The sequence below is a fragment of the Rhinatrema bivittatum genome, chromosome 6, assembly GCF_901001135.1.
Source record: "Rhinatrema bivittatum chromosome 6, aRhiBiv1.1, whole genome shotgun sequence".
NCBI classification, from domain to species: Eukaryota; Metazoa; Chordata; class Amphibia; order Gymnophiona; family Rhinatrematidae; genus Rhinatrema; species Rhinatrema bivittatum.
This window is the reverse complement of record NC_042620.1, coordinates 253,119,966-253,144,979: the sequence shown is the minus strand read 5'-3', so window position 1 is coordinate 253,144,979 and position 25,014 is coordinate 253,119,966. Positions and strand designations below refer to the sequence as shown.

Sequence of the window (25,014 nt, the reverse complement as noted above, 5' to 3'; positions counted from 1 at the left end):
GGCACCATCCCCCAGCCTCAGGCTTTTGGATCTTACTTGCCTTCCCTCCAGCTCTCCTCTCTCTTTCTCTTTGGAGGGCTACTCTCTTTATGTCAGAGTGCCCCTCCCTAGGAAGAAACCGCCCTTGTGTTTCCCTGCCCCCAACCCTTCCTGAGGCTGATTACCAGGGCATCTGGGAAATGTAGTTTCCTTCCTGCAAAGTAACCATGCCATTGAGGAAAACACCTCAAAGTTTTACAGCACAGAGACTCTGCTCTGGCTCAACTCATCACAATATACCCAGATATTTTAGCTTATCCATTGCCCACAGCAAAGGGAATTTCACCCACGCTTGATGTAAGGTATCAGAAAGATCTAGGACCTCTGATTTATCCAGGTTTAGCTTCAACCCCGAGGAGCTATTCCACGTGAATAAATCCAGGGTCCTTGACAAATACTCCCTTGCTTTAGGGAGGAACAGTAAAATGTCATCTGCAAACAGTAATACTTTGGAGAAGGGGAAATTCCCCAGATTACCTTCCTCATCCGTCAATTTTGTCAACAATTGAACTAAAGGTTTGAGTTTTGAGATAAATAATATTGGAAAGAGCGGGAAGCCCTGTTTGGTTTCTCTAGTTAATGGGAAAGACTCGGAGAAACAGTTGTTGACCCGTACCCTAGTGGTGGGGTTAGAATATAATACATGAATTGCATCCAACATATAGCCCATTATGCCAAATTTAGGAAGTATCGTGTGTAAGAACTCCCAGGAAACCCTATCAAAGGCCTTCTTGGAGTCAAAACTAATGAGCACAGGGTCTTGAATCCCCAGTCTCCTTCAATTTTCTAGTAACATTAAGACCCTACGAACATTTAATTCAGCCAGTCTCCTGGGGACAAATCCCACCTGCCCCGTAGCTATTAAAAGGGGAAGATATGACCTTAGTGTACAATTTGGTGTCTTAAATTTAATAAAGATATGGGTCGATTTGAGGTGTAACCACTGAAGGATCTTTCCCTGGTTTGGGTAGTACTATTATAGTGGCACTTTGAAGTGAGTCAGGCATTAGCCCCTGATGGATCATCGCATCAAACATTCTTAAGAGCCCCGGGGACCTGCTGAAGAAGAGCTTTGTAAAACTGAGCAGTCAGTCCATCCGGCCCTGGAAATTTCAATAATGACAGTTCCCTTATGGCCTGCTGGGTCTCCCGTTTATGAAAGGGCCTGTTTAACAACTCTGTTCATTTGATAATGAAGGAAGGTTGACCGTCCCCTAGCATTGGAGCATATTCCCAGTGTCACATCTCTCCACTGTATATAAAATTTGCTGATAATCTCTGAATGCCCTACAGATCTCCACAGAATAAGTAAGTGCTTTGCCATTGCTAGTCTTTATATGTGTGACATAAGCTGCCTGCTGGCTAGATCGTACTAGATTTGCCAGCATCTTCCCCGACTTTTCTCGTATACAAAGAATTTGTTGTAAATTGGACAGGGATGAGTTGGCTCTTCGATGAAGGCAATCATTTAGTAGTTTAGAGGTTGTCCAATATTCTTCCCTTAAACTGGAAGATTTGGTCACCTGCCAAATGCCTATGGTAACCAGTGAAGTCAAATGTAGGATGTCCCCATCCAATTCTTTCCATTTACATGCGATATAGCTAATTTCCCCTCAGTACTGCCTCTGCCGTCTCCCAAAATAATGAGGTTATCTGAGTGAGGGCTATTACTCATATTCTGTCCATTTATCCATCAAATATATTTGAAATTGCTTACCATCTGAGCAGCTTCCACTCTAGCCTATCCCCTAAGTTAACCAGGGGGTTCAATTCACATACCAGCTGTCCATGATCTGTTATTACAATCGGGTTAATATCTGAACTATTTAATTTCGGAAAGAATGACTTGGACATAAGGATATAATCAATTCTTGTTTCTGTCATGGGCCCTAGCAATATGCATGAAGTCCACCTCTCCTGGGTGTAATATATGCCAGGCATCCAAGACCTGTAGTTGTTTGCAAAAAATAATACCCTTATGAAACCCCAATACCGGAGCTGGAGCGGCTGCTTGTCTATCTAACTTCCCATCCATAATACAATTAAAATCTCCCCCAATTATTAAAGGTGCTGATCCCAAGGAATCTAAGACACAGACCACTTTAGTAAAAAACTTATGGTCATATCTGTTCGGGGCGTAGACCGAGGCCAGTCGTGCAGGTTTTCCAAAGAGGAGACCCTCTACAGCAATGTAGAAGGTCTTCTTCCCCACTTAAACTCAAACCCTCCCCTTCCTTTGCCCACGCCACTATCCTCCCCTGACTCTTTTATAAATTGTATATAAACTGTAATATTAAGCTCTCCCCTTTTAACATTATCCCTATATATCTCTTTATATTTTATAAATTGTTTTTTGTTAATGCATTTAACCGTTTTATAATGTAAAGTTGTTTCTCAGTTGTTTTCTTACTGTTTTATGTAAAACGCAATTGCGGATTTTGTTCTATGTACACCGACGTGATATCTCTGATGAGCGGCGGTATATAAAAACCAATAAATAAATAAATAAATAAATGTAGCGACCCTGGGGATCAATGCACTATGAGATACCTGGAAAGAAACGGATTTATGAAATAGAATGCCACCCCGCATCTTTTAGAGGTACCCTGTGCAGCAAAGACCTGTGCAATCTACTATCTCCTTAATTTTTTGTGTTCCTTAGCTACCATATGGTCTCCTGTTAAAAAAAAAAAGAAAAAGCTATTCGATATCATTCCCGTTGTAAACAGGAAAGCACTTTCTCCCTTTTTATTGGGGAACCTAATCCAGCCCCATTCCAGGTGATAAACTTATGAGACCCCCCCCCCCCCCCCCCCCAAATTGGTAACAGTAAAAAAGAGTAAAAAAGAATATTATTTGCAAGGTCATCCCCATTCTTTCACGTTCCTGCTCACAAGTAACCCCAATGCTCTGCTTCAGCCCACCACTCCTGATCATAAAATGGTGACCACCTCTGTAACAATGGTTCAATATTCATCCAGCTGCTAAATAAGAGACTCTGGTACATTCTTCCTATTTCCACCCTCATCTTTCCCTTCTCCCCCTCTCCCACCCCTATATCCACCACTTGTATGACCATGCCTATTACAGGTTAGGAGTCTGTCGAACGTGTTTGGGTGCTGCTGCTCCTTCACACTACCTCACTTTACAAATTTAACGAGATCTCACGACCATCCTTCATTTAGCTCAAGTCGACTTGATAACTGCAAGGCTCTATGTCCATAAACCCTTATTTCACACTTGTAACTATATACAAGGCCCCCATAGTCTTTTGCTGATAGCCGATCTCCTTAAGCTAGTGATAGGGATATCATGTCACACCATAGTTCCAGCTTTTATAGCTGGCAGGGTAGCTGAGTAAAAATGTTTCAGCGTAGTATGAGTCCATATCCATAATGATGCCGTTATATTGAAGTATTTTATATAGGAATTGTGTTGAGAGCGATGATTGTAACAATTTTCAGATTTTTTTAATTTCCTGAGGTATCTCTCATGGGGTCTTTGGATTTTCAAAAGATGTTTGACAAATATAGTATATCAGTCAGTAATATATATGTTTTACTCATTGAAAAACATCTAAGAGATTGGTAAGACAAGACTTCCCTTTTCTAAAACTATGTTGACTTTTCCCCATCTGTCTATATGGCCAGTAATTTGGATTTTAAGAACAGTTGTTAGCGTTTTGCACAGCACCAACAGGAGGCTCACCAATTTGTAGTTTCCTGGATTACCCTCTGAGCCTTTTATAATAATCGACCATTACATTGGCAACCCTCCAGTATTCATGTATTGTGGCTGTTTTTAATAGAAAAGTCTTAAGAAACCTTACCAGAAAGTCTGTCATCAGAAAAACTGAGTGTCTAGGGATTTAAACCTCAGTACTGTAAACTGTACAAGATGCTCAGTTTTTCTGCCCTGCCAGAATTTCTTGTAAGATTTAAGACTTTCCTACTAAAACACATGCAGAGTGATGGTTCCAGTTGCCTGCAAATTTTCCGACACTCCTATAAGATTTCATGTCTGACTTCCTACTGTGTTAACATTGCTTTGAGGCTAGTGACACCATGCTCAGACATTTTGATTGTACCTTGATCATCCCTCTCAATGCAGCCGTTTGGCAAAACATGGTTGTGTTGAGGGACAGCATGACACATGTACACTTATGAAACATTGAATAAACCTTCAGGAACTTTTTAAATTGTTTCCAAGTGAGTGATTAAGATTGAACAGATTTAATAATTCTTCACACATCATAACTCTGTGGTTATATAGTGAACATTTAATTCTCTGTTTTATGATACACTGAGATCTGAATGGAGCAGCAAATACAACAGCAGTCTCATCAAGCTCCAGAGATATATATCCATTCGTATAATAAAAGCACTGGTTTCTGTCTGACTTCTGCCTTGTAAATAAAGTTGAGAGAGAATTTTTGAGTTGCGTCCTTGATTTGTAGTAATCTTTTTCCAAGCCATTGTTAACTCTCTCCTCTCCCTGAATATATATCTGTGTAACTGCAAAAACAAAATGTGAATAGGAATTCATATTAAGCTACTAGCTCTGTAAATGATTTATCTCCTTAAAAAATTAGATCCAAAAGCCTGAGATCTTTGTACCAGCTCTATGCATATAAAGGCATAGTGGCTGACAATAACTGAGGACTGTTGATCAAAGATGAAATTGGTAAAAAGGTTTTAAATTCTCTTAACAGTTTACATAAGGCTTGCCATACTGGGTCAGACCAAGGGTCCATCAAGCCCAGTATCCTGGTTTCAAATAATCACCAATCCAGGTCACCAGTACTTGGCAGACTCCCAAGGGATAGATAGATTCTCAGAAGACAAGCAGAATGATAGTTCTCACATGGGGTGACATCAGATGGAGCCCTGATGTGGAAAACTTTTGTCAGTTTCTAGCATTTTGAATAGACACTGAGCTTCCTCCTCAGAGGAAGCTCATCTTAGGTTGGCAGAGATGCTGAGGCCTGTAGTCCCCCGCTCAATTCTACAAGTGCCTGCCCATCTGTACAAAGGCTAAGCAACCTAGGGCCCCATCCCCTGTAGCATACAGTGAGGATGAGGATCCCTGTGACCCCAGGGGGCGGGGGGGGATGATTCAGTGGAGTCTTCCAAGGGCTCTGATGGTCTCCTGTAAGATCCTTTTCCCTGTACGTACCAGGATCAGTCCAGGACACCTGGGTTGTGACTCCGCACCAGTAGATGGAGACAGAGCAAGAACTGTCGGACTCAGCCATATATGCCAATGTGCCTGACACAGCCCCTCAGTCTTACTCTGTCTCCAGTAGATGGTGCAGGTGCAGTCACAGCCTCTGCCTGCCCTGGGTACTTCTAGTTAGTCAGGGTTGGTTTTATTAGGAATTTTAGTTTGTAAAAAAAAAAGGAAAGAAGAAGGAAATTTAGTTTTAAAAGGAAGCCGTCCGTCCTGACTCCCAGGGGAGTTGGAAGGTTCTGAGGGGACCATCCCCCCCTGGTTGAGGCCGCTGCTGAGGGTCGAGGACCCGGCCTACCACTGGCAGCAGCGTCGGGGGTGACACCGGGGAGCCAAGTTCACTCACCCCCGCAGGAGTAGGAGCCCCAGGACCGAGGACAGCGGCAGGTTATAAAAAAAAAAAAAAAACCCAACAAAAAAAACCTTAACTTTGTTTTTGTTGTGTGCCGGCTCTCCATCTCTTCGCCGGGGGGTCGCTCTGCTCGGCGGGGGGAGGGAATTGGTTGCCGGTACTTCTTTTCTACTTTTAATTTTGTTAGTTGGATTTTGTTTGCTGGCGACCGCGTGCATGCTGCGGGGGTCCGTGTGCCACGCATGCGCGTCTTTCCCGGGAGGGGATTTGCTCCGCCTGTGTCCCGGGTGGTGAGGGACTGTCCGGGGCTGGCAGGGGGGGGGCCTATCCCGGGCAGCGCAATCGCCGCCGCGCACTGTCTCGGCTCCTGACTTGCCGGCTGACCCTTTCCCACTCAGCGCGGGAGTGGCGGCCATTTTGGGGTCAGCCTGCGGGGGATAGCGGCATGCCTCCCGCGCTATCGCCACAACAAAGGCCTTCGGGGGAGGAGGGGCGAGTCCCCTGTGGGGGCCAGCGCGGGCGATGCTTCCTCAGACTCCGGGTCTTCGGTTTCTTCAGATTTTGCGCTTCTGCTGCGCAAAGTTTTAAAATACAAGAGCCGCAGGCACAGGGCGAAGAAGGGAAAGGCTGGAAAAGCTGGCTCACGGAAGAAAAAAGCCAGGGAAGATTCCGGTTTCTCCCCGGTTCCAACGAGAGGGAAGCGGCCACCGCGAGGTTGTCCTCAGGACACGGACACCGAGTCTACCTCTCAGGATGAGGTGGATCCGCCCAAAGAGCCCCCGGGGGGGGGGGGGGGGCGATGGGGCGATAGGGGACAGTTCCACCCAGACCGGCCCGGGAAAAGGAACGCAAGCCGGTGATGGGGATGACCCTAAGGTGGTCCGTCTTTTTCGCAGAGATGAGCTGTCCCCGCTTATCCCGGCTATCCTCCAAGAGCTAGGTGTGGAGGCCCCACCGATAGTGTCGTGGCCGGGAGCCAACATGGACCCAGTTCTCTTGGGTCTTACGGGCCCAGCGGTGGCCTTCCCATTTCATTTCTCGGCGTTGGATATCCTGTTTCGTGAATGGGATACACCTGAGTTGGGTCTGAAGGTGAGCAAGGCCATGGATAAGCTCTACCCGCTGCCAGAGGACACGCTGGAACTCCTACGGCTCCCGAAGGTGGATGCGGCGGTGTCGGCGGTAACGAAACGGTCGACGATCCCGGTCACGGGGGCCATGGCCCTCAGAGACATACAGGACAGGAAACTGGAGGTACAGCTGAAAAAGATCTTTGAAGTTTCAGCGTTGGGGGTCCGGGCCGACATCTGTAGTAACTTCGCCATGCGGGCTAGTCTACGCTGGGCCCAGGTCCTCCAGGCGAATGCAGATCTTTCTGAGGAGGAGGCCACGCAGGCAGATCGTCTAGAGGCGGCAATAGCATATAGTGCAGATGCTCTCCACGATCTCCTTCGTATGTCGGCTAGGTCCATGGTCTCGGCCGTTTCGGCACGCCGCCTCCTGTGGCTTCGCAATTGGGCGGCGGATGGGTCTTCCAGGGCTCCCCTTGGAGCGCTGCCCTTCAAAGGAAAGCTATTGTTCGGTAAGGAGTTGGATGATTTGATGGTTTCTCTGGGGGAGAACAGGGCTTTTAAGCTGCCGGAAGACAGGTCCAGAACTCTGTCTTCTTTTCCTAGTAGGTCCCGCTTCCTCGGTAACAAGAGATCGCGTCCCCAGAGGTCTTCTGGTCCTTCTTACCGTTCATCTTCCTCCCAGTCTTCGTGGTTGCAGTCCTTTCGTGGGAAGCGATGCGGTAGACAAGGGGGAACCCCGTCGAGTACAGGGCCCAAACCTTCTCAATGAGATGCGGTTGGCCCATCCCTCATGTCAACCACAGGCCACCGTCCCAAATGTAGGGGCGAAGTTGACGTTGTTTTTCGAGGAATGGGCGAAAATAACGTCGGATCAGTGGGTCCTCAGCGTGATAAGGCACGGCTACACGTTAGATTTTGCACGAACTCCGGCAGACAAGTTCCTGGTGTTGCCCTGCAAGTGTCCCAAGAAGGGGGCGGCAGTGCGAGGAACCCTCCGGCGCTTGGAAAGCTTGGGAGCAATTTCCCCCATACCTCCCAGTCAGCAAGGCAAGGGCCGTTACTCCATTTACTTCATCGTACCAAAGAAGGGACGGCACGTCAAGGCCCATTTTGGATCTGAAAGGGGTGAACAGATGCCTTTGCATTCCACACTTCAAAATGGAGACGATTCGGTCTGTGATCGCCTCGGTACGTCCAGGCGAGTTCCTGGCTTCCGGGATCTCACGGAAGCGTACCTCCATGTAGGCATCCAGCCGTCTTTTCAACGGTTCCTCAGGTTTTGCATCCTGGGCAAGCATTATTATTTTGATTTATTTTTGATTTTTTTCTATACCGGCATTCGTGATAACATCACATCAAGCCGGTTTACAGTAAACAATGGGGTAATAACCGGAACATAGAACAAAATATGTAATATACATATTATAAATACATATTATAAATACAGTTACAATAAACAAGGATACGTACAACTAGGAGTAAGAAGAAGAAAAGATAGGAACTTTAACATGTTGTATTAACCTGTAGAATGGTAAGGTTTCCAAAGATGGAAGTGAATGATTTACAATGAATTGTTCAGTTCAAAAATGCAGTTTTTAACAATAAGGAAGAAATCATAAATAATGAAGATTCTGGATGTTTATAAAGTGTAGGGGAAAATTATCAGGATAGTTATAAAAGAAAATTGTTGCTTGGAATTTGAATATCGGAGAGAATTGTTTTTAGACTGAGTCTGGGAAGGCTTGTTTGAAAAGCCATGTTTTGAGTTTTTTTCTAAATGTCAATAAGCAGGGTTCTTGTCTAAGTTCCGTTGGTATGGAATTCCAAAGAGTGGGTCCTGCTGTGGAGAAAGCCCTATCTCTATAAGTTATATGGAGGGAAGTTTTGGAAGGTGGTACCTGCAGAGACTCTTTGTAGTACTCTCTTATGGGTCTGGAGGAAGTATGCTTTATGAAAGGGATTTGTAGGTTGAGAGGAGCGATTTGTTGGATGGATTTATAGATTATGGTGATTGACTTATAAAGAATTCTGAAATGGATTGGCAGCCAGTGTAAATCTTTAAGGATCGGGGTGATGTGCTCTCTTCTCCTTGTATTTGTTAGAATTCTAGCTGCCGTATTTTGAACCATTTGTAGCGGTTTAGTATGTGTTGATGGGGTACCTAATAATAAAGAATTGCAATAGTCTAACTTGGAGAAGATTATTGCTTGTAGGATAGTCCTGTAGTCATGGATGTAGAACAGAGGTCTTATTCTTTTTAGAATATTCAGTTTATGAAAGCAGTCTTTAGTGGTTTGGTTTATGAATGCTTTTAAGTTAAGCCTGTTATCGATGATTGCGCCCAAATCTCTTACTTTTGTTGTTTGTAGATTAGTTGGAGGGATTGTAGGGGTGTGGCTAATCTCAGATGATATTAGAAGGAGTTCCGTTTTTGAGGAATTTAGGATTAAATTCATACTGAAAAGGAGGGAGTTGATTTCTTGCAGATAATATTCCCAAAGATCGAGGGTTTTTTAAATGGATTCTTTAATTGGTATCACAATCTGGACATCATCTGCATAAAGGTAGTGTTTAAGGTTCAAGTTGTTTAATAGATGGCAGAGAGGGAGGAGGTAGATGTTAAAGAGGGTGGGAGAGAGGGATGAACCTTGGGGAACTCCTTGAGATGAAGGGTAGCGTTTAGATTCTTTACTGTGTATTTTTACCTTGAAGCCTCTGTTTTTCAAGAATGAGTGGAACCAGGACAGTGCAGAGCCTGTTATGCCGATATTCAATAGTTGGTTAAGGAGCATAGAGTGGTTAACAGTATCAAAGGCGGCTGAGAGGTCCAAGAGAATCAAAAGGTAGGACTGGCCTTTATCTAGGCCAAGGATGAGGTAGTCTGTTAAGGAAATTAGTAGAGATTCTGTGCTTAACGATTTCCTGAAGCCATATTGTGAAGGGTAGAGAATTTTGTGGTCTTCCAGGTAGTCTGATAATTGAGAATTAACCAGTTTTTCCATGACTTTAGCAATGAATGGGAGGTTTGAGATAGGGCGAAAATTGGAGGGGTCGTCAGGGTCTAACTTTGGTTTTTTCAAGAGCGGTTTGATTGATGCCATTTTAAGGTCGTCAGGGTAGAGTCCTTTAGATAAAGAGCAGTTTATTATGTCTGCCAGAGCTTTGGATATGGTATCCGGAATAAGGAGGAGTAATTTGGAAGGGATTTGGTCTAATGGGTGTGTCGATGGTTTCATCTTTTTCAGTATTCTAAGGATCTCAGAAGTTGTAGTTGGTTCAAATGAGTTGAGTGAGATGTATTTGTTATGGTGTATATAGGTACTGTAGGGGGAAGAAGTATTAGGCGAATTTTTAGAAAGGAGGTTAGCTATTTTGTTGTTGAAGAAGAGAGCAAGCTCCTCTGCCTTTTCTTGTGCTTTGTTAAATGGAATGTCAGGTGTTTGGATTTGAGTTAAATTGGAGACGTAGGTAAAAAGGGCTTTAGCATCAAAGATCATATGATGGATCTTATGAGCATAGAAGTCTCTTTTGATTTTTTGCAAGGAATTTTTGTAATTGTGGAGAGCAATTTTGTAGGTAGAAAGGGTGGATGCTGAAGGGGATTTGCGCCATTTGCTTTCGTTCCGTCTGAGGGAAAGTTTTAGATTTTGTAGTTCTTCATTAAACCAAGGTTGTTTTTTTGGAATATTGTGTTTTAGTTTTTTTGTTGTTAGAGGACAGAGTTTATTAGCTGCAGTTTCTGTAATATTATTCCATGAGTGAAGTGCTGAATTTGGAGAGGAAAGGTCCATGTGGGGTAGTTCTAAGACTAGGTGGTTGTGGAGGTCCTCGGATGCACATATTTTCCTGTAGGAGAATTGTTGTTGAGGGGCGGAGTGCTGTTTTTTTTGTGCCAGTGTGATGGTGGTCGAGATTAGAGAGTGGTCCGACCAGGGTACTGGTTCGCAGATCGGTTGAGTTGAGTTAGAGATACCAGAATTGGTGAAGATGAGGTCCAATGTATGACCTGCTTTATGAGTGGGTTTCTTGATAATCTGATTGAAACCTAAAGCAGACAAGGCTGTAATGAAAGTTTTCCCATTTGTAGATAGAGATGGATTGTTGACATGTAAATTGAAGTCACCAAGTATAATTGCTGGAGAATCTAAATTAATGTGGGAGACTATTAGTTCCAGAAGAGGAGAGGCATCTAAGTCGAGAAGGCCTGGGGGGGCATATACAAGAAGGATTTGGAGATGGTTTGATTTGAAAAGGCCTAGTTCCAGTTTGGTAGAAGAGTTGACAGAGTATTGGGTGAAATTCAAATCTTTTTTGGTAGCAAGAAGAATTCCTCCACCTTTTCTTTTCTGTCGGGGAATGGAGAAGAAGTCATATGAATGTGTAGGTAGTTGGTTAATTAGAGCAGTGTCTGTCAATTTGAGCCAAGTTTCTGTTATAGCGCATACGTCTGGATTTTCTTCTAGGAGAAGATCATTGAGAATGGGGGTTTTTTTAGTGATGGATTGTGCGTTGAATAGATATAGTGATATATTATCAATTCCGTGCTCTCCCTTTCGGACTTGCCACAGCCCCTCGCACGTTCACGAAGGTGATGGTCGTCGTGGCGGCTCAGCTTCGACGGGAGGGGTTCCTGGTACACCCCTACTTGGACGATTGGTTGATTCGGGCCAAGTCAGAGAGTCTGTGTCGTCAGGCGGTTGCCAGGGTCCTCCATCTTTTGCAGTCTCTGGGCTGGGTCGTCAACTTCAACAAGAGTCAGCTCATCCCCACCCAGTCCTTGGAGTACCTGGGAGCCCTATTCGACACGAAACAGGGCAAGGTTTTTCTGTCCAGGGAACGTGCACGAAAGCTTCAGAGTCAAGTGAGATGGTTGCTATCTCTTCGACTGCCGCTGGTTTGCGATTACCTGACGGTTCTGGGTTCTATGGCGTCAACGCTCGCTTTGGTCCCCTGGGCTTTTGCTCATCTACGGCCATTACAGTCAGCATTGCTTTCCCGCTGGAAGCCGGTGTCGGAAGAGTTCCACCTGCCGCGTCCGCTCACGGCCCAGGCGAGGGCCAGTCTTCACTGGTGGCTAGAATTAGACCATCTGACTTGTGGAGTGTCCCTGCTAGTTCCCGACTGGACAGTGGTGACCACAGATGCCAGCCTCTCCGGTTGGGGAGCAGTCTGCCTAGGCAAGTCAGTACAGGGCCGGTGGTCCTCGGCTCAATCGCAGTGGTCCATCAACCGCCTAGAGACCAGAGCGGCACGCCTGGCGCTGCAGTCCTTTCTGCCGCTGGTACGGGGAAAGGCAGTCTGGGTGTTGTCGGACAATGCGACCACCGTGGCCTACATCAATCGCCAAGGCGGGACAAGGAGTCCACTGGTGGCAGAGGAGGCGCAGCTCTTGGTAGGCTGGGCAGAGCAACATCTCGGCAACATTGCAGCGTCTCACATTGCCGGAGTCGACAATGTTCAGGCGGACTTCCTCAGCCGTCATCACCTGGATCCAGGGGAATGGGAACTGGCGGAAGACGCCTTTCTCCTCATTTGCAAAACGTGGGGAATGCCCCACATGGACCTGTTGGCCACGTGGCAAAACACGAAGGCGCTGTGATTTTACAGCCGACGTCGAGAGAGAGGGGCCGAGGGCGTCGATGCGTTGGTTCTGGCCTGCCCCGTGGATGTGTTGCTGTATGTGTTTCCCCCGTGGCCGATGATAGGCAAGATTCTTCGGCGCATAGAGTTGCACCCATCCAACGTGATCATGGTGGCGCCGGAGTGGCCGCGCCGCCCGTGGTTCGCAGATCTCATTCAGTTGTCTGATGCTTCCCTTCGTTTTCAGGGGTTCGTGGGGCTCCTTCGTCAGGGCCCCGTTTGTTTGGAGGATGCAGATCACTTTTGTCTCGCGGGCATGGCTTTTGAGAGGGATCGGTTGAAGAGAAAAGTTACTCAGATGCGGTGGTAGCCACGCTATTGAGGTCCAGGAAGCAGTCTACGTCCTTGGCGTATGTCCGAGTCTGGGTGGTTTTTGAGGAATGGTGCGTGAAGCGCGGGGTGGATCCTACCTCCGTCTCCGATATCCTAGCATTTCTCCAGGCTGGTCTTGCCAAAGGACTAGCATGCAGTTCCCTGCGAGTCCAGGTTGCGGCGCTTGGTTGTTTGCGGGTAAGGTTCGAGGATCCCCCTGGCCCTGCACCCGGATATCTCCAGTTTTCTTCGGGGGGCTAAGCATCTCCGTCCTCCATTACGTCATCCTTGCCCGTCCTGGAACCTCAATTGGGTTCTCTCCACCCTATGCTCGGCGTCGTTTGAGCCCTTGAAGAGGTCGACTCTTAAAGGTCTCACGTTGAAGACCGTATTCCTTGTCGCGATTACTTCGGTACGGCGAGTTTCGGAGTTGCAGGCGCTGTCCTGTAGGGAGCTGTTCTTGCGCATTTCCGACTCCGGAGTCGTCTTGCGGACAGTCCCTTCCTTTTTGCCAAAAGTCGTGTCGGCGTTTCATTTAAATCAATCAATTGAGCTTCCCGCTTTCGCGATCGGGGAGTCCTCTGACCCGAAAATGAAAGAATTGCAGAAGCTGGATGTGCGGAGGTCCTTCCTTCGCTATCTAGAGGTCACTAATCCTTTTCGGGTGACAGATCATCTCTTCGTTCTGCTCTCCGGTCCGAAGAGAGGTGCCGCAGCGTTCCGGACAACGATCGCTCGTTGGCTCAAGGAGGCCATTGGCTCAGCGTACCTAGTGCGGGGGAAGCCTGTTCCCGTGGGTCTCAGGGCTCACTCGACACGATCCCATGCTGCGTCTTGGGCGGAATCTTCTCAGGTGTCGCCTCAAGAGATTTGCAGGGCGGCTACTTGGAAGTCGTTACATACCTTTATTAGACATTACCGGTTGGATGTTCAGGCTGCTGATTCCGGGGGTTTTGGAGAGAGGGTACTCCGAGCGGGACTCTCTGCTTCCCACCCTCGGTGAGTTGGCTCTGGTACATCCCAGGTGCCCTGGACTGATCCTGGTACGTACAGGGAAAGGAAAATTAGTTTCTTACCTGATAATTTTCGTTCCTGTAGTACCAAGGATCAGTCCAGGATCCCGCCCTCTTTTTTGCTGATCTGAAGTAACGGAGAGTCCGCTCGCAGTTTGGCTAGCTATTCTGATTGTTTCGCTCCCTCGGTTTGGGAATCCTGTTCCAGTGGGGGTTTTTGAATGGCTCCCCGTTAAGGTTATTTAGCTAGTTTACTTGTTCTGGTTTTCTACTTTGACATTACGTAAGACTAAGGGGCTGTGTCAGGCACATTGGCATATATGGCTGAGTCCGACAGTTCTTGCTCTGTCTCCATCTACTGGTGCGGAGTCACAACCCAGGTGTCCTGGACTGATCCTTGGTACTACAGGAACGAAAATTATCAGGTAAGAAACTAATTTTCCTTTCCAGATAAGTGGGGGAAGTCCCGCCCTAGGAGTTAATTTTCTCAGAGTTTGTGAGAGTGATGGAGAAGGCCATCCCAGTTCAACTTTTTACAGGGGAAATTGCCAGGCACAAAATGCTTGATTGTCCAGTTTGTAAAGCCTTCTAAGGAGATCATGGAGATCCCGGTACACAAGATCCTTAAGGAGTTGCCCAGGATATGGGAACACCCTCTCGTTAACAAGAAAGTGGAACGGGTCTACCTCGTCCAGAAGGTTCCCGGGTTTGATAAGAGTCAGCTGCCTCCCCAGTCAGTGATGGTCAATATCTGCCGAGTTGCGACGTGGTTCACTTTATATACTTTTCCAGGTTTTATCGTCTGGATGTGCAGACCCGAGAGGACGCAGCCTTTGCAAGTGCGGTGTTGACTGGACCGCGAGCAACCTCCACCCTATTCAGAAGTAGCTTTGGTATATCCCACTGGTCCTGAGTCTGTCTGTCTGTCTACACGCTAGGCAACGGAGAAATTACTTACCTGATAATTTTGTTTCCTTAGTGTAGACAGATGGACTCAGCTTCCTGCCCTTGGCTGCCTAATGGGTGTCAGTCCTCCTGTGGGGCTCTGGGTCCCAAGGGATTACTTCTAATTGTTCATCCAGTCCCTAACTTTGGGGTACCTAGGTTCTTGATATAAACAATTTTATTATGGAAACATTATAACAGTACATAGGGAATTAGAGATATGTATTTTCTTCTATATCCCCAAAACCTTGAACATCATATGTAACCAGAATACTTTATATTTTATTTATTTATTTATTTATAATTTTTCTATACCGAAATTCCTGTATGAGATACAAATCACTCCGGTTTACAAATAACGGCAACTCGCCCGGGGCTTGATTGGCCAGGGCTTTTTACATTAAACAGATAAACATGGCTTAATTACGGCTTTAAATACATTAATTACGGCTTTAAATATATTAATTACGGCTTAAATACATTAAAACAGTTAATTACAATAAACATAAACAGTAAGTTAAAATAAACTAAACGTTAAATAGATAAATAGTTAAAAAGGCAGCATATTGTTAAACAGTGATAATGTTTACCACCGTGGGTCTTGGAGAGATTATCGTGATAGACGCATTGATAGACTTATCTGGGGTTGAAGAGTATTATTACCCTTACCCAACCCCCCCCATTTGTGTCAAGGTCCATGTCAGTAACTGTCACATTTAAGAAACACACGAGTGGATCACTTTCCTGTCTATTAGTCCATTCAACAGTTAAGAATCAGACTCCTAGCTCGATGAGGTAAGGCTTGTATATATCCATTCCAAACTCGAAGAAACCGTCTCCGTCTTTGCGGGTCTGTCTTTGAAGGCAAGCTTTCCATTTGCATCAGGCGGTCCAGAAGGATGGACTGGTAGTTTCCTTCCAATTAAGTAAAACAATCTTTTTCCCCACTGCAAAGGCCTTACGTAGAAACCAACGGAGTTCCTGGCCCCTAATCAGTGGCTGGGGGATACAATCAAATAAAATCATATATGGTGACATGGGCAAGTCCACATCCAACAATCCTCTCAGATACTGCACAATCTTCCCCCAATAGGAGTGGATCCCTGGACATTCCCAGAAAACATGAGATAAAGTCCCTTTAATACATGAACATTTTGGACAAGATGCTTTCTGCACTAGTTGCGCATGGAATGCAATTTGTGGTATTATATATGCTCGGTACAACAACTTAACTTGCATTTCCCTATAATACATATTGCTAGTAACAGTTGACAATGTTCTCATAGAAGCCTTAAAAACTCCAGGAGGTACTTGAAACACCCCATCTCTATTCCATCGCTCCGTCGCACGAAGACATGCCTCAGGGGCGTAACCCTTAGTGAGTACATGATAATATCCTGAGAGTGAGGGACCTTGTGTTTTACCCAGTTGAAAAAACCTCTCAAGGGCCTGGAGGTGGGCAAGAACTTTATAAGAAGCTGGGATTGAATTGGGGTACCTAGGTTCTTGCGTGAGTTCTGTGTATCTTGTTGGTTGAGTGCAGTTATGGTTGCCTGCTTTTAATCACAATTTTTGCTAGTCTGTCCACAGTTGCTTTTGAAGAGAATACTGGCAGGCTGGGGTCACTGAGTATATATATTTTGTCATCAGCTTGCTTCATCTCCATCTGCTGGCAGGGGAGCATTACCCATTGGTCCTGAGTCCATCTGTCCTACACTAAGGAAAACAAAATGATCAGGTAACTTCTTCATTATGTTGCGTCAACAGGCTTTGGATATTGGAGCTAGCTTTTTTCTTACATTTCCTTGTAAATTTGTGTCCTTTCATGGTAGAACTTTATTTATGCTAATCTAGACTATCTTTTGTTTCTTAGTAATAAGCTCAAGATGAGTCCCTTTTTAGTGGGACAGGGTATGTTTTTAAATCAGCTGCTAATTGTTTTGTTCGGGCTTTGGGGATTATTTTTTTTTCTAGTAATTTGTTTCATTGAATAACAGAACATAAGTGCCATGCTGAGTCAGACCAAGGTCCATTGAGCTCAGCATCCTATCTCTAACAGTGGGCATTCCAGGTCACAGGTATCCAGCAGATTGCCAATAGCTGATCTGTTTCTTGTATCTCACTCCCAGGAATAAGTGTTGACCTTCCCAGGTCTACCTGGGTGATAACTGTTTATTGACTTTTCCTTCTGGAACTTATTCAATCCTCTTTTGAACCCTACTATGTTAGTTGCTTTGACCACATTCTCTGGCAACAGGTTCCATAGCTTGATTAGTTTTAAATCTGCTGGTTTATTGAATATCTTAATGTTTACCTCTTGGCCCCCACTTTTCTTTATATGGGACTTTGATTCATTTATGTATATGATGATGCCATATTTTTTGTTGTTCTATGTACATATGTGATAGTAACCACATGCATTGGAAATCTATCATGTAAAGTTTGAAAAGCATATAAAAATAATTTTGTATGTATAATAGACCACAGTAAGGAGACAGTCCAAGAAAATCACATTTTATGAAATATGTGATCGTTCTTCTTAAGCTGGAACAACATGGAAAAGCCTTCTCTGGCAGATATTTAACTAGAGCCAGACTATTGATCAATTGATCAGTTGGGATCTGCCTGGCCTGATAAGAGGCAGAACAATTGTAGAGATTACCATCAATGACAACAGGTCAATGATTGAGTTCTGGAATTGAACAGTAGGGCTGGTGCTATGAGCAAGACTTCATATGAGAATTCTTCAGACTTGTTTAAAAAAGTGAACTATTCCAAAATCAGATCTTGCAACTAGATGCTGTTCTAGGGGGGGGGCGGGTAGAGAGTCCTTTAAATGGTGTCAGAAAATGAACCTTTCTAAAGAAAACTACTGATGTGAATCAGGTTGGAGAGCCACCTTGAAATAATTTGTTCAAGGAGTTTGGACTAAGGAGAAGATATCACTGCACATGAGCCTGTTAGAGATAAGAGCAATATAACATACTTGCTGAATTTTCAAGGAGCATCCAGTATGGAAGGACGTGAAGCTTGGCTTATATGTTTGTGCCAGTAATGTATAGGAATAGGTGTTAAAACAGAGGTTTGTATAGATTTCGTCTAGGCTATTCATACTCAGGCGCTTCAGACCCTACACCATTTTTATTGCATCTTGTTGTCTTTCTTTGGAACTTCTCTAGCTTATCTCTGGTGAAGCTTCACTAATAACCTGTTCAAACGCTTTGCCACCTTTTTTTCTGCTGGTTATGCCTCTCCCTATGCACCCTTCTGTCAAAGGTCACTGCTTTATCTATCTCCTAGTCAGTGCATATCAGCTCTTCATCCCATCCCCCTCTTTGGGAACAGTACACAGTGGGGGCGGGAGAGGGGACAGCTGCTGTGTAGTTACCAGGAGGGAGATCTTGTATGAATGTTTGATCTCAGGATAGCGAAACAGTTGATAAGGTAGTGGCTAGATGCAGAAGGATGCTGGGTTGCATAGGAATCCTCATACTGGGATGGCAAATACTCTAGCAAATAATTAGGAGAAGGCATGTAGTATGTTGTTCCTCCATTAAGCACAAATAAAAAAATATTAGCCGGACAAGTGGTAGTAACTCAGCATGGCTGAATATTCAGACTGCACCATTTAGCTCGTTAAATTGGAACTTTACAGGTGCTAAATATTGACCTCTTTACATCTTTTTGATTTTAATTTTTCCAAAATCGGATGGCTTTGACAACTTAGTTTTATTCCAATAGTAAATTTTAGTTTTTATGTAATGCAAGAAATTTTTCTTAATCTGTCCTGAACCAAAGAATTCAAAAGAAAACCGCTGTGCTGTCTGGATGTTTATTAAACACCTAAGTTTTATTTGAACAGTTATTTGTGTTTTTATATGCTTTGGGTAAGAGGATTGCTTTTCAACATTGTATCTCATGAGATTGGTAAAGAGGCATACAAAATTGTGTAAAGAAGTTCCAGACTTTATAAGAGCATATTCTGCTATACTAGCATCAACACCACTTGTACAGAAGGAAAAAAAGCATAGGTAGAACAGATATGTAAAGTGAATGGCATGTAATTTATTCCACAAGTTGTCATTTCTGTTATATGAGAAGTGGGTATCTTCAGATGTAGCCTTTGGAAGGTGAGTGTTTCAAGTCACTCTTTTCCTATTACTAAATTACTGCGTTAGTATGTCCCTCAAGTCCAGACTTCAGGGGGAGAATAATGTAGAATGGGAATTTTGTCCTAAACTGTCAATTCTTGTTCTATTATTTCTCCAGTCGGTCTGGACCAACCCTTTGTGGATATAATCATGGCATGTTTGTTTACAGCTCTTCATAAAAACTTATTTTTAATTGCATGTCCTATTTTTATATTCTGGTTATAGGCTTTGGAAGTTTACTTAGCTGGAGAGAGTGGGGGAGATGCAAAGCCATATGAAGTAGTGGAGGAAAAACATTGGAAGATATCGGATTTCTTTGATTTTAGCATGCAGTATTAGAGGGTGCACTCAAGTCCAGACTAGAGTGGGAGAGCTAATATAACAGGAATTGACAGAGGTAAGAGAAAATTCCCATTTTCTTTCTCATTTACCCTTCAATCCCTCTCCTAACTAGGTTGTGAGGATGGTGATCCGGCATCACGAGGAGCAGAAGCAGAAAGAGGAAAAGGCCAAGAGAGAAGAGCAGGCCAAACTCCGGCGTATAGCCTCCTCTATCGCCAAAGAAGTGCGCCAGTTCTGGGCCAATGTTGAAAAGGTGGGATTCACTGGGCCAGGTATTATTGGGGAGTGGGGTGGGGGGCTGGGGAGCATAAAACTGAACTATCTGCCTTTTGGGTGACTGAGGATGGGGTTGGAATCTTAAGTGTTTCTGAGATAAGGCTGCAGTACATCATTTCTTTCCCTTGACCTTATTTGTCTTTCATCCCCTTGGGACAGGTGGTGCATTTTAAGCAGCAGTCTCGTCTGGAGGAGAAGCGAAAGAAAGCTCTGGACCTGCAGCTAGACTTCATAGTTGGACAGACAGAGAAGTACTCGGACCTGCTGAGCCAGAGTCTGAATGAGAGCCTCCTGTTTCCTCCCAGAGAGACTGACACTTCCCTGCCTGGGTCATCGAAGACTGCCTCTCCTGTTTCCAGTCCCCAGCCCTTGGGCCATGGTCTAGAGGAGGAAGGTGCATATCTTTTTGTTCTTTTGATGCCATTGTGTGCAGTACTCGTACAAGACTAGGATCCCTTATGATTTTAAATAGTAAACTTTAATTCCCTGTACGTACCAGGATCAGTCCAGACGGTGGGTATGTCCCCCGTCCAGCAGATGGAGTCAGAACAGAAGACTTCTGGGGGAGGTCCTATATTACCTCACCACCCATGTCTCTATCTTCAGTATCGTTCTGACTCCAGCAGATGCGAGCAGGGAACCCAGAGTTCCCCACTGCGGTAGCTTAGTTTTCTAGGCTTTTTCTTTTAAAGTTTGAGGGATCAAGTTAAAAAAAAAAAAAAAAAAGGCAAAGTTAATTTATTAGAGGAGCTTAATTAGGAGAGCTAGTGGCCTGAAGGGTTTGAGGGTTCCCCTCCACCGGAGCTTGCTGACAGGCCTGCCTTCTCTCTTCCTTTACGTCTTCTTTCCCTCTGGGGTTTTCTTTGGTGCTGGGGTAAGTGTTTTAATTTCAGGCTTACATCAGGAAGCGTTTTTCTTCTTGTTGAAGTCGAAGCTTTCAGTCGGGGTGTACGCTGGTGGTGCCAGTCTTCCCCCCCCCCCCCCCCCCCCCCACGGACGCTATCGAGCTGACCCGCGGCCCCGCGACGCTCAATTCCCCGGGGCCGCCAGCTACCGGGAGGGAACATTCCTCGGTGGTCTTTCGGGTTAGCAGGGGGTTGCCGGTTTAACTGAGCACAGGCTGCAGCGCGAGGGAGTTTTGCCGTGCTCGCCGCCCTTTTCCCCTCCGCGTGTCAGATGCCGCGTTCAGCGGCCTGCGTTTCCTGCGGCCGGCAGGGAGGGAAGCTCTCTAGAGAGGGGCAGTCCCATCGGGAAGGGCTGCCTTCCCGATGGGGAAGCCAGTCGGACCGCGAACCGAGGAAGCGGCAGGCCCCGTTTCCCGCTGAGCGCGGGAACGGCAGCCATTTTGGGATCTGATTCGGAAGGGGAAATGTCAGAGGAGGACTCCCCGTTTACTTCAGCGCCGCTCCCAAGGGCGCCTTCGGCCAAATCGGAGCCTGGACACCAGGAGGGGGAGCCCCCGGGGGTCCCTCCCTGGGGGGGTTTCTCCTTTTCCCCCCGAATTTATTATTTATTTATTTATTTTTATTTTATTTAACGTTTCTTTTATACCGATGACCGTTCGCACATCGCATCGGTTTACAGTGAACACAAAACCATTGGGCACAATGCGTTTTTGCAGTACAAGGATGCGCCGCTGGATCTCCCGGGCCCCACTCCTCCAAAGCTGATCAGTTTGTCAGCACCACTGGGGGGGTCCTTCCTCTCAGGCCACGGCTCAACCGACATGGGGCAATCCTGGACCCTCCAAGGGCCCTCCCCTGCCCCCTCGAGCGCCCCCTGGGAGTCCCAGGGGGGTCCCTCCGGGGGATCCATTGGGGGATGATCCCACATTAGCAGTCCAAGTGGAAGGAGATGACCCGAGAGTCCTCCGCATTTTTCAACCAGAGGAATTAGAGGACCTCATTCCCCACATTCTGAGAGAGATGGACATCGCCCCCCCCCCCCCCCCCCCGGAACCGGTCGGACCGGATCCTAACGTCAGGAAGGGAGACCCTTCCTGACGTTAGGGCTATGGAGAAGCTCTATCCCCTTCCACAGGACTTCCTGGACATTCTCAAAGTCCCTGCCGTGGATTTGGCGGTTACAAAGCATACTACCATCCCCGTCACGGGTGGCACCGCCCTGAAGGACACTCAGGACAGAAAGCTGGAAGTTTACCTCAAGCGAGTTTTTGAGGTTTCGGCGTTGGGGATGCGGGCGGCTATTTGTAGCGCCTTGGCACAGAGAGCGGGACTGCGATGGGTCCAACAGCTTCTCACATCGCAGGAGTTGCCAGAAGTGGAAGCTCAACAGGCAGATCGGCTGGAGGCCGTCATGGCATATGGGGCGGATGCCTTTTATGACCTTCTCAGGGTACTTGCTCGCTTCATGGTGGCGGCAGTCTCGGCTTGGCGTCTCCTGTGGCTTAGGAACTGGTCGGCGGATGCCTCTTCTAAGACCCGCCTAGGATCCCTTCCCTTCAAGGGTAAGTTCCTTTTCAGTGAGGATCTGGACCAGATTATTAAGTCTCTCGAGAACGCAGTTCATAAGCTCCCGGAAGACCGTCCGAGGACTTCGAGGACTTTCTCTTCTTCCACTAGGTATCGGGCCAGAAATCAGCGGAGGACACGGGCCACGCGTCAACAAACGCCTTGCACTCCATCATCTCGTTCAAGTTCTTGGAACCGATCCTTTCGCGGGCGCTGCTCTGGTAGGGAGGGACAGAGATAGAGCTCCTCAAATTCCACCTCTCTCAAGACTACCCAATGATGCCAGGTGGACCCACGATCCGATCCCCAGGCTGGGGGGCCGAATTGCTCTCTCTTACGAAGAGTGGGTCCAACTGACATCGGACCAGTGGGTCTTGGATATTCTAAAACACGGCTACGCGTTGGATTTTGTCCATCCGCCCAGAGACAGGTTTCTCTTTTCTCCATGCGGGTCCCATTCCAAACAAGTGGCAGTTCGTCACACCCTCGACTGGCTCTGCGCTTTGGGAGCAGTAGTGCCGGTGCCCGCCTCAGAGTTGGATCGTGGTCATTACTCCATCTATTTCGTGGTCCCGAAGGAGGAGGGCACCTTCTGTCTTATTCTGGACCTCAAGACGGTGAACAAGTTCCTCCGGGTTCCTCGTTTTCGCATGGAAACCCTTCGTTCGGTTCTGGCAGCGGTACATCGGGGGGAATTTCTGGCTTCGTTGGATCTCAGAGGCCTACCTGCATATTCCTATCCGCAGGGAGCACCAGCAGTACCTCAGGTTCAAGATTCTGGGTCGTTCGGATTGGCCACGGCGCCCCGGGTATTCACGAAAGTCATGGTTGTGGTGGCGGCGGCCTTGTGCCGGGAAGGCATCCTGGTCCACCCTTACCTGGACGACTGGCTGATACGGGCGAAGTCCTGGAACCAAGGCCGCCGAGCAGTCAGCAGGGTACTTCGACTGCTCCGGTCGCTCGGGTGGATTGTCAACTATGCCAAGAGCCACCTGGTCCCCTCCCAGTCCTTGGAGTTTCTGGGAGCGCGTTTCGACACGAGGGAAGGCATGGTGTTCCTCAAGCAGGAAAGGGCGCAGGCTCTCCGGGATCAAGTCCTGCGTTTCTTGGCTCTACTGGACTCCACGGCGTGGGATTACCTGCAGCTACTGGGAACCATGGCCTCCACTATTGATCTCGTTCCATGGGCATTCGCTCACCTGCGTCCTCTCCTAAGGGCCCTACTGTCCCGATGGAAGCAAACGTCGCGGGATTACCAGGCGCTCCTTCCGATACCGAGGGAAACCATAGACAGCCTGCAGTGGTGGCTGGACCCTCAGAACCTAGCCCAGGGATTCTCCCTGGAAGTTCCGGAGTGGATAGTTGTCACCACAGATGCCAGCCTTTTGGGCTGGGGGGCTGTCTGTCAGGAGAGTTCCCTCCAGGGCCGGTGGACAACGGTACAGGCACGGTGTCCCATCAACCGGTTGGAGACCAGAGCGGTTCGCCTAGCTCTGAAAGGGCTTTCTCCCACGAGTGCATCACCGGGCGGTTCGGATCCTATCGGACAATGCGACCACGGTGTCCTATATCAATCGTCAGGGGGGGCACACGAAGTCTCCAAGTCTCCTTGGAAACGGACAAGTTAATGCAATGGGCGGAACGCCACCTCCTGCGCCTTGCGGCCTCCCACATCGCAGGAGTGGAAAACGTGCAGGCAGACTTCCTCAGTCGACAGCGCCTGGATCCAGGGGAGTGGGAATTATCGGATGAAGCGATGAATCTCATAGTCTCTCGCTGGGGGCGCCCCCACCTGGATCTCATGGCCACCGCAAGCAATGCAAAGGCCCCGCGATTCTTCAGTCACAGAAGGGAGCATGGCGCGGAATGGGTCGACGCTCTAGTCCTGCCGTGGCCAAGGCACGTCCTACTGTACGTCTTTCCCCCGTGGCCTCTGGTGGGAAAGGTAGTCCGGAGGATAGAGATCCATCAAGGTCCGGTAGTTCTGGTGGCACCAGAGTGGCCCCGCCGTCCGTGGTTTGCGGATCTTCTTCTCTTGGCCACGGAGGGTCCGGTACACTTCAGTCACCTTCCGCGTCTACTCCGGCAGGGTCCCTTATTTTTGGAGCAGGCAGATCGCTTCTGTCTAGCGGCTTGGCTTTTGAGAGGCGCAAGCTGAGACAGCGAGGCTACTGAGAAGAAGTCATTTCGACTCTACTGCGGGCGCGCAAGCGGTCTACTTCGGTAACTTATATCCGGGTCTGGAAGGTTTTCGAGACTTGGTGCGGGTCGCACGACATTCAGCCCTCAAACGCGTTGGTCCCACAGATTCTCTCGTTCCTGCAGGAGGGACTGGACTTGGGCCTCACGTGTAACTCGGTACGGGTACGGGTGCAGGTGGCGGCTCTAGGTGCGTTTCTGCATTGCGGGACTGGGTCGCTTCTCTCTTCCCATCCGGATGTTGGCCGTTTTCTCAAAGGGGTCAAGCACTTAAAACCCCCGCTACGTCCTCCTTGTCCATCTTGGAATCTGAACTTAGTCCTGAGGGCGCTTAGTGGTCCTCCTTTCGAGCCCTTGCGAGACTCCTCTTTCAAGGATCTCACTTTCAAGACTATCTTCCTGGTGGCGGTTAATTCGGCGCGACGGATATCAGAGCTTCAGGCGTTATCCTGTCGGGAGCCTTACCTCCGTTTCTCTGGGGAAGGGGTGTCCTTGTGCACGGTCCCATCTTTTCTCCCTAAGGTGGTCTCTGCTTTTCATCTCAATCAGTCGGTCGAATTACCTTCCTTTGATGCGAGCGAGTCTAGGGAGCTGCGCAAGCTGGACGTTAAGCGATGTCTGATGCGATATCTGGAGGTTACGAATGAGTTTCGTATATCTGACCATCTTTGTTCTTTGGTCGGGCCCTAGAAAAGGGCACATGGCGTCCAAGTCTTCCATCGCCCGTTGGTTGAAGGGGGCGATCGCTGCCTCATATATTGGGGTCGGTAAGCAACCTCCCATGGGGGTTAAGGCCCATTCTCTCCGCGCACAGGCGGAGTCCTGGGCGGAGAACAGCGCAATTTCAGCTCAGGAGATCTGTAGAGCGGCAACTTGGAAGTCGCTCCATACCTTTGCGAGACTTTATCGCCTGGATGTTCAAGCGCCTCCAGGCAGTTCTTTCGGAGATAGAGTTATTCGAGCAGGGCTCTC

The 25,014-nt window shown here is 47.4% G+C and overlaps 1 protein-coding gene across 1 annotated transcript in view; it reads left to right on the top strand.

Annotated features, from left to right (window-relative positions):
• Window positions 1-25,014, top strand: part of SRCAP (Snf2 related CREBBP activator protein) — an 845,719-nt gene that overhangs the window by 160,720 nt on the left and 659,985 nt on the right. The window contains 2 exon segments of the mRNA XM_029606814.1: window positions 19,209-19,349; window positions 19,532-19,766. Of these exon segments, the coding sequence (XP_029462674.1) occupies window positions 19,209-19,349; window positions 19,532-19,766 (376 nt within the window).